General features: G+C 37.5%; 1 protein-coding gene across 1 annotated transcript in view; it reads left to right on the forward strand.

The window, feature by feature from the left end:
• The window catches only part of LOC106011042 (potassium voltage-gated channel subfamily KQT member 1), a gene marked incomplete at its 5' end in the record, with an annotated part of 21,016 nt that extends 16,344 nt beyond the window's left edge, over positions 1-4,672 (forward strand). Inside the window, 1 exon segment of the mRNA XM_013079236.2 lies at positions 2,735-4,672. Coding sequence (XP_012934690.1) covers positions 2,735-2,881 — 147 coding nt within the window.
• Positions 4,673-10,347: the final 5,675 nt, after the last annotated feature.

The following is a 10,347-nucleotide window of genomic DNA, read 5'->3' on the forward strand; positions in this document are numbered from 1 at the left end:
GGGGTTGTCATGGTTTGCAAGAGTACCCCCCCACACGCACACACTATTGCATAATGTGCAATGCCACAGCTATTCTGAATGTACTGCTGTAAGCCTACTGTAGAAGGTTTCTTTGGTGAGTTTATACTGACTTCAACAAAAGTTAAAGGACCACCTTGACAGACTGCCCTGATTTTTAAAAATTCAGAAAAAAGACAGCCAAGAATGTTTCAAATGTTTTTGCTCTGAAAGTGTTAATGGGTTACCAATGGATAATGCAAAGCTTCCTAGAGGGGCAAAACCACCATATGCAGCACGGAAATCCTCGGGAAATTTTAGCCAAATTTGCTGTTTTTATCGACTTGTGTGCAACACAACGGACATTTCTCAGTTAAAATTTCTGGTGCACATCATAAACGGACGTATGGTCTTGAAGTGTGCTCACTTTGATGACAATATAAGCTGCCGTTTGCGCAAAATCCAGTATCGCATCAATATACCACCGAGATGAAAGCTGAGAGACTTCAATTGTGCCAGAGCTATGGCATGGCTGCAGTATTGAGTTGGAGCCAGAGAAGTTGTCAGAAGGCTTGCAGTGTCGCACTCTGTCATTGTTCGCTTGAGGCAGCACCATCAAGCCACTGGATCAGTCCAAGAACGCCCACATACAGGTCAACCCAAGAAAACCACTCAGAGTGTTTGCAAGTGGTCCTTAACTTATGTTGAAGTCTGCAGTTATATTATGTTTGAGTTGAGATTTTGTGAGAAAACCTTGTGTGGGTTAATATATATATAATTCCTATAATTTTAATTTTAACTGAAAAGTTAAGATACATTGAAATGAGTTTTCAACAGCAAATAAGAGGGCATTTTTCAGCACTAATAATGTATAACAGTTGATGAAATTCTTTTATATGAAAGATATACAATCTGTAGGCCTACATAAACTACATTGAAAAGGTTTGCCTTTTACAGTAGAACATGACTCAAACGGCACCCGCTACAGCGGGACCATCCCTACAGCGGGACCTTACCGGAATCCCCCTTTTTTTCTATGTAAACTCAATTATCTCTGCTCGGATTTAGCGGGGCGAGGAAAGGCCCGAACTCGGATACAGCAGGAGTGATCGAGCGAGTTCTAGCTGGGGAGAAGGGGGTTGGGGGGCTATAGACGGGCTCCAAACTGGCAGTCAGTGGTGTGATGTTGTGATTGGCCTGTCCAGTTAATATGTGAGATGGGGCAGGCGGCAAAGAGAGAGAGAGAGAGAGAGAGAGACGCGTTAGGCCCTGCGTGGTCCACTCCAAAAGTGATGTGATGTGGCTTAGACTTAGACGCTCAGTATGAGAGCGTATAGACCATAGCCAAAGGCCTAGGCTAGGCCAAAAAATAAAAGAAGAGGAAAGTGTGTTGTGTGTGATTCCTGAGTCAATGAATTGCGTTCGTTGATGCTCATAGGCATATGCACGCATCCACTTCACCAGTTCTACTGTAGGCCTACTGGTACGACAGACAGCACAAACAATGAGACCGAGAAAAAGATAAAGATGGCTTCCAACAGAGACAAAAGGAAATGTTTCTCACTCGAATTAAAGGCCGAGATAATCGACGAAGTTGACAAGAAAAGGAAGACTAATAATACTAATATAAAGCGCAAACTTAATTGATCATTGATAAGGAAGGGAGGTGATCATGTGGATTTTAAGAAATTTTTAGGTAATTTCCTCTTTGCATTCCTATAGCGGGAACTCGCCAACAGTGGGATTTTTCTTTTGGAACCAAATATCTCGCTATAGCCGTGTTCTACTGTAGACGGTTTAGGCGGAGTGGAGTTTCTTCTGGTGGTGGGCCACTCGACATTCTAGTGCAATAATGTGGTCTTCATAAGACCCGCCTTACTAACCCCTTGTGCATGGTAACTTTATACAATTTTAACTACCACCCACACACCCTGATGCGCATGTTTACGCAATCAGGAGGGGCGTCACTCCTCCCCTCCCCACCCCCAGTAAAATTTTACCATCCTTTTTCAGGACCAAACCATTTTAATATGGCCAGTGACAGTATTCAGTACACAAGCCTGTATAAATGCAGAGGAAAAATGTATTAGTATTGTATTGTGGATTGTTGTGTTGGAGAATAGTCTAGACCGTTGAGGAAAAACAGTTATCTGACTGGTCTGGTGGTAGACCATTTACTGATTTAGGAGACAGAAACATCGCCATAGACCTTCAAGAGGACCGGCTCCAAGTCTCTTTCATTTTAGAAGTAACAGTTCTCGGTTACTAAAAAACCTTTTAGTGGTTAGGCTCTGGGATTCGCAACCCTAAAGTCGTTGGTTTAAATCCTGTCACAGTCCTGATGTTATGTCCTTGAGAAAGGCACTTTACACAAACTTTCTTCTTTTCACCCAGAGAGGAATGGGTACCTAGCTAGAAAGTGAAAGATCTTGTCAGTTTGTTAGTGTTTGAATGCATGCAATCTGCAGCTTGCACTGAAGCTGAGAATATTTCTGAATGTTCTAGGGTCTCTTTGGGGTAATAATAGTTGTAAAGCGCATAGAGCAAGCTGTAGAGCATGGATGTACCCCATATAAATGCAATTATTATTATTATTCACTTTAAAAAATGTTGCTACTTAAACTTAATGTTCTTTCTTCATCAGTTTTTACTTTCGTTCAGTGTCATCAATGCTATTTTGGCAGGTGTTCTAGATTGCCCTGTTTTCCATCACCATATCTGCCTATATCTATTTCAGATCAACAAAATGGACCTCAAGCTGGACCAAACCATCGTCCTCTTGAATATTCTTGTACGTCAACAACAAAATCAACTTGATCAACAGCTAATACGCCCTCAGAATGAACAGGAGCAGAGTGCAACAGATGTAGTTGGTAACTCATAGCATCAACTCTTCACTCATTACGCTCATTGATTAAGTGTAATTTGTGTAATGGGACCAATGTAAATAACATCAATTCCTGTGAATTTAAGTTATTGTTTTTAACTTCCTTGTCACTCATTCACGATGATGGATGACTGCACAGTGTTCCTGATGAAGCAGTACCCTCAAAAATGCATTTCAAAGTTTTAACACTCATTTGAATTTAAATGTAGAATGTTACTGACTTCAGAAGAAATATTCCTTAACTCTCAGATGAATGAGCACAAGGATTAAAGTTATATTGCGTACATAATCCAGGGTAGTGCTGCGATAAGTAGAAAGAAATATACACAAATTTGTCAATTTGGTGGCTTGAAAAGATACCAATTGTTCTTTTGTATTATATTAAGTTTTTCAGGATTGTCCTTCAATAAGACCTGGATCAGAGAATTACATTTTCGAATGTAGATTTGTCTTACAAAATAAATGCTTTTGAAAAAAATATAAAGTAACTGGATGCACTTAGTTTAATACTTTTCTTTTAACATCCAGCATTATAACTGATCGTGTTCGCCAGTGAAGGCAGTTTGTTAATGAATCTCCTGAGCCTGAGCAATATTATTTTAGGATTGAGTAGAGATTTATTTTTTATTTTATCTGTTTGACTGAATTTTATGTTACTTTGTGTATATATATTTTATTGTAAGTGTTTCAGTACATGCTTTCTGTTTGTTTTAGAACATGCTGTGCTTCACCTAAGAAAGGATTGTGATAGTGTGATATATAATGCCTTGAAGGCTCTTCATTTTAATATCAAATGCAGCTCAAATGTAGTCTTACTTGGAACATGAATTTATCAACAGCTGGGTTTTTTAACAGACAGCAATCAAAGAAAAACCATGTATTAGAATTAAGTTTAGCAAATAAATGGTTTTGTAATCACATTAGCAGTCATTTCTAGTAGCCATACTTTCAACATTGAAGTTTTATGTCGTTGGATTTGGTACATGTAACGTAAATCTGTTAGCCACAGTGCAGGCGAGGCAGAGTGGGCGAAACGGTGAAAATTAATAAAAAGGCAAAGAGGTGACGAGCCACACCAAGAACGGCACGATTCAAGGCGAATCAGGGGGGAAGAAAGTGATCCAATGGCGGTTTATTTATTATCGCTTGCATAGCTTGAAATTTACTCATGTCTGCATGCATATTGTTATTAAGTGTCAATAAAAGAAATAAATAAAAATCAAAGAGAGATGGGGAGAGAGAGAGAATAACATTTTTTTAAAGTAGACGTTTTTAACACACACACACACACACACACACACACACACACACACACACACACACACACACACACACACACCCATGGCAAAAAATTTAGTAGGCGGGCTTCCGACCCTATCTACCATGGCCAACCTGGGTGAGGCATACGAGGAGAGAGAGAAAGAAAGAGAGAAAGAAGGAGAAATAGAAAGAGAATGAAAGACAGACAGAAAGACAGTGGGAAAGAAAGAAAGACAGAAAGAAAGAGAGAGGGGGGGGGGGGCGTGAGAGAAAGAGGGAGATGAATTAGTGTGCATAAAGGGAATGTTTAGAGAACGATGAATAGGTATAGTGTGCGTGCTCAAGCGTGTTCTACATTAAGACGTGAGTAAATTTTAAGCTATGTGAGCGAAAATAAATAAGCCCGATTTAATGGCGCTCGTAGTCGCTTGAAATTTACTCACTTCTGCATACAGAACATGCCTGAACACACACACAGTTTTGATACCACACAAGACACAAGATCAACTCAAATTAAATGACAAGCAAGAAAGGAAAAAGAAAGTACGTGACAGCTTGATAAAGAAAGATGTGAAAAGAGAGTAAAGTATTGTGGAGACTTATCAGAACATTGGCTTGTAAACTTAGTACAGACGAATTAACGTTTATTTACAAGCGCCTTAGATACACTTGTGTGCATTAACAATAAAACAACATTATTTTAAACTGGACTACTTTTGCATGCAGGTGTCGTGTAACATAGTCGCTATACTATTAATTTAGTGTACTCTTAACTCTTTCTTATTTCACACAAGATGTTACATACTGAATAATATCTTCTCATTATTATCTAACAACATAATTATATATATCTTTCGACCCATTGTTCACCCCAACATTCTCTTTGGCTACTCTTTCCATCTGTCTCTCTCTCTCTCTCTCTCTCTCTCTCTCTCTCTCTCTCTCTCTCTCTCTCTCTCTCTCTCTCTCTCTCTCTCTCTCTCTCCCTCCCTCCCTCCCTCCCTCCCTCCCTCTCTCTCTCTCTCTCTCTCTCTCTCTCTCTCTCTCTCTCTCTCTCTCTCTCTCTCTCTCTCTCTCTCTCTCTCTCTCTCTTGCCTGTATGGGCTAACCCAGGGTGAGAGTTATGCAACCTCCAAGCAGAAAGACCAAGAAACTGTATAAAAATTCTTGCTCACTCGAGATTAGAACTTGGGTCGTCTACGTGAGACAACGAAGTGCCTAACCGCTATGCCACAGACACATTTTGTTTGTCTGTGTAGAACATATTACGTTATATGTGTATAAACAGAACAAAATGCTCACAGCTAAAGGGATTTGAAAACAACAACAACAATTACAACAATATATGTGTGTAGGTGTGTTATAAAAAATATGTATGTGTGCGTATGTGTGTGTATGTGTGTGTTAAACTATGGGTTTAAAACTCCATTTATATTGCAAAACCAAGATTTTATCGTTGATTTGCTTTTAAACATGCTGAGGATTTTATGATTATTATGTTCCTTTTTCCCATTCACCACATCAGGATAAAGCATGAAAGAAAATAACAAATTTAAAAAAGAAATTAAATGCCTCTCCCTCGTACTATATTATGTCTGATCCTTCTTTCACTTTCACTATCCCCTCTTCTTATTCAGATATCTGTGGAAGAATTTGCTGTCAGTTGATTGGGTGCATCCATTCCTTTCTTGCTTTTATTTCTGTTGAGTCTCCCCATCAGCCAGGACAAATAAAGCCAATCTTTTCCTGTCCATGTTCAACTGAAGAAACTGATATGAAAATGAAATGCCACACAATGTAGTATTGCACCGTCTGCTTCGCCTTGACTTACCCTGCCCCGCCCCACCCTGCTCCGCCTCGCCTACAGTATGGCCAGAGCCTGACACATGTAAGCTTATGTATTATGTATTATAAATGGAGGGATGAAGGTTTGGGGTTTTTTTTACAAAGAGATGCCTTTCTTTAAAAATTCTAGAACATCAGATGTAATTTATTTTTATGCAAATTGAAACCATGTTTTATGTAATTGTGAACCTATTTTTTAAGCTTTGACTTTTGATTTTTTTTTCCGTTGTAGTTTGCAAATACTTACTTTTCAGAGTTTATTTTGGATAAATTCACTTTCATGCTATCTAAAGCAAAAATTTTGTGTATGCTTTTGAGGGATGTACAAATTGTAAAGAAAACATCCTCTTCGTCATGTTTAAAAAAATGCTTAGCCAAAATTTAGATCAAATGCAGATCAAGACAGACACAAAATTGTTATTAAATATTATCAAATATTTAACTTACCCCCCAGGGCAGTGCTACTCACTGAATTATCTTTAGGCCATTCCTTAAGGAGGGACATTAACTTGTTTTTATGTGCAGTAGAATTGGAAATGGGCTGATTTATCAAAAGTCATGCTCATACTGTGCCGGAACAACGTAGAGGGAACTGCTGCTTTTTCTTTCCTCATCCTTACTATCATCTTTTTCCTCTACTTCTTTTGCATGTTTGTCACTCTCTTGTGAACTGCTATTTCTGGGATGCCTTGATAGTTGAAGTAGACTTTGTGCTGTGAGGCTAGAGAGGTGAGCTGAGTAAGCCTGATTCCTTGTTTGGACTTCTCTGTTGACATCCACCCATTGGCACTCATATGACCTTAAGCAGTTGTGAGTGCCGTAAAACTTTACTAAAACAAACAGTCTTTATTATATCTATATTGTTTGCTGTACTGTAAGCCTCTCTTCTTTACCCTGGTAAAATCTCATTAGTAGAAAGCTTGAGCATGTTGCTGGTTAGCTACAAAGACTTTGCAAATCCATCTTCACTGATCATGTTGAGACAGTTTTTAGCTTGGCTCACTGTATCCATCTAATAGAAATAAATACATGATATCTCAAATGTTGTGCCCTGTGGTGCAGAGTGACTTATATCATTGGGAAGGCTAGATGAAGCTCCTAAATACATAAATGTACCAGAAAAATTGTCTTTTACAGTGTGTCAGTCCTTTAGAAAGGTACCAAAGACTTGAAAGAGAAATGATATTGAGTCTGAGGCTTATACTTGTAGTTCATGAAGGTGAGTTTCCAATACAAGTTAATCATAGCAGTTTTCCTTGTAATTTTTTTCATACTAGATATGGTACATTTACGCTTCCGTGTGGCTATGAGAGGTCTCCAGTCTCCCATCTTCTTAAGACACAAAAAGTTTTCAACAAAAAGTACTTTATTTTAACGTTTGAGAAATGTCTCACAAATCCCCTTGGGATGGACTCGCCCCTCCGCCCAGAGTTTCATCCATCCCAGTAATGAAACCTCAGCAGAGTTTCTCTAACTTTATCCGGCACAAACCTCTTGTGAGTGTCAGATGTCTTTATGAACCCCTACCTTTTTAAGACACGAAAACTTTTTCATACAAAAAGTATTCTGCTTTTAAATTTCAGAGACATAAAGCCTCTTAGAATGGACTCATGCCCCCCCCCCCCTTACCTTTACATGATGTGTGTGTTTGTGTGTGTGTACATGGGATCTGTTTATGTGTTCCTGCATATTAAGTGTATGGGTACATATATAATATATGTGCGTGCGCATGTGTGTGTGTTTGTGTATGTGCATGTGTGTATGTGTGTGTGTGTGTTTAATTTGCAGATCCAGCTATTTTTAGAATTTGTTGTGAGTAAGGATATAAAAAAGTAAGCTGAACATAATGAGACACCAAAATACAAAAGATGACTCGTAATCAGCAGCATTATTCAGATTTTCTAATGTAGGCTATTTGCCCTCAGAAGGCTTAAATTATGATGGAAGAGAGGGTGGAAGTGGTTCATTTGGAATTTTCATGCACGTACATTAACTTGAAACTTACGACATGTGAATGTGACATTTATGTCATATATTTGATAATGCACCTTGCACTTATGTTCCATCTACTTTCTCTTGAACAATTCCCAGGCAACGTCATTGATTGATTGGTGTGCATGTTGGACTTTGTTTTCTTAACTATCCTTTGTACTTCCATTTTTCAAACAGACAGAGGAAGGTGTTTAGTTTTTTTATTTTCAACTGTATACCAGGTTTCGATTTTAAGCACCTTCTCTTCTGGCTGATTTCGACTTTTGAGATGGGTGTCAATCTTTTTTTCTTTTTCGCTAATGAGCTTAGGTTCAAAACAAGGTTAAACATGTTTTGTTTTATAGCTCAGTATATATATATATATATTCAATTCTGAAATTTAAAAGATTGACTAGTGAGCGTCATACTCTGTCAGGGCAAAGATACATTTTTCATTTTCATTTCGTGACAAATTGAATTTGACACTGTGATCATGAGATGTCAGTCTAGCATGCACTTAACGGGATTGGTGGGATAAGGAAATCTTTTCATCATGTACCAATCTATGATCTATAGGCTATGTATATGTACGATGTACATGTTTTGAACACCAAATACCAAAAAATATACAGAAAAAATTTGAAACCTTGAAATCTGTTTGCTTTTTGTGTGGTGATCCATTGTGTGCGTTCTATACTGTATCTATGATCTTAGCATCTCATCTTCTTCTTTGGAAATCTGTTTAAGATCTGAATTTTCACTTCTGTTTAAATTTTATGTTGTCATGCTTATTTCACATCCATCCAAGTCTCTCATATAATTTTGGAAAAGTAGTGGAAAGTCTTATTACATGTATTTAGTTAACAAAATTCTTTTGGCTCTTTTACTCACGCACATGCATCCACTTTGGAGATAAGCGAAATATATGAAAGTGGTTCTATAATGGTGTTCTTTTCAGATAATGTTCATGTATTCGAAAACCAGGTGGGTTTTTTTTTTATTGTTGTACTTACTTTTACTTTTAAATTACACTTTTCCAACTCTGCAGCTCTTTCAATTGAAATGTATAGTTTCTCTGGGTTCTTGGTACGAAAGAAACAGAGGAGAAAATTTTTTGTTGTAAATTGTAAGCATCATATTTTGCCTCTTGTTTTCATCTGCCGAACCTATGTAATGTAACATGGTGAGGTGTAATGGTGCATTCCTTAAAAGGTATTGAGGTGTTGTCCTCTGTTGAATGCTAGCACAAAATTGAATTCAAAATTTCCTGAACATCATGTTCTCTGAACTCACAGCTCATTTTTTGCCATGCTTATAGATAGTAGTAGTCCTACTTAATGAATGTCCTTGCTATTTAAAACTTGCTTACTATCAGTTTGCCATTCAAATCATATAAATTCAAAAATTGGTTTCAATACTATTTTCGTGCCACAAGTCATTTTTCAGTAAAGAATAGTAAGAGACTTTATTTGTGCCATTTGTATTTCATATTATTTGCTTTGAACATTGCCCTTCTTTGCTTTATAAAATTATAGCTGCTTAAATTTTGTATCATGTGTAAAATTTGTTCACAACCTACTGCATTTCCATTTTATGAGTATGAATCAAACATAACTGCTTTATGCTGAAATAATTTCAGAGTAGGCAAGACACATTATTTGAATTTGTTTTAGTTTATGATGGTCAAAATGCCAGAGCTGTTTTTAATATTAATTTTGACTCAGTCAGTTGTAAAGAGTGGAAGATTTAAGAACGGTCCTTTTGTGTCCTGAGTTGTTGTAGCTGTGGTAGGGCTCTATAATTTTGGGTGTTTCACACACTGAAATGTTAAGTCTGTACTGTGTGCTAATCCATCAAACATATCTGGCTTCAGAAAAATGTCATATCATTGTAGCAATGAGGATGCTACTACTATTCAATGATGTACTGTAAAAAAAATGTCTCTCGCCAATAATAATGTAGTAAGAGGTGCCAACAACAATAATTGCTTTGCTGATGATCGATTCAGTAACCTACAATCAACATGATGTCTCGACTGCAAATAATGACTTTTTTTTTTTGTTAGTGCATGTACAGTTAATACATATGTCAGAAATTCCTTATTTTGTGTCAACAGAATGTTTGGTGGGTGGTGATACCCAAACAAATTGAAAGTGTTTCCGATGACTGAGTCTTCTATATTTCATCTGCTACAATGACATCATTATCACACAAAATACTACTCCGAGTCACCATTCATACTCAGTGTTTATAGATTTTTTTAAAATCCTAATACAGCGATCAAGTGAAGAGAAAGTGAAACAGAGATGGAGAGACGAAGAGAGATGGAAAAATTAAGAGAAAAATGGAGTGAAAGAAAGAGAGAGAGAGAGAGAGAGAGAGAGAGA

This window comes from Aplysia californica, unplaced genomic scaffold, assembly GCF_000002075.1.
Source record: "Aplysia californica isolate F4 #8 unplaced genomic scaffold, AplCal3.0 scaffold00045, whole genome shotgun sequence".
Lineage (NCBI taxonomy): Eukaryota > Metazoa > Mollusca > Gastropoda > Aplysiida > Aplysiidae > Aplysia > Aplysia californica.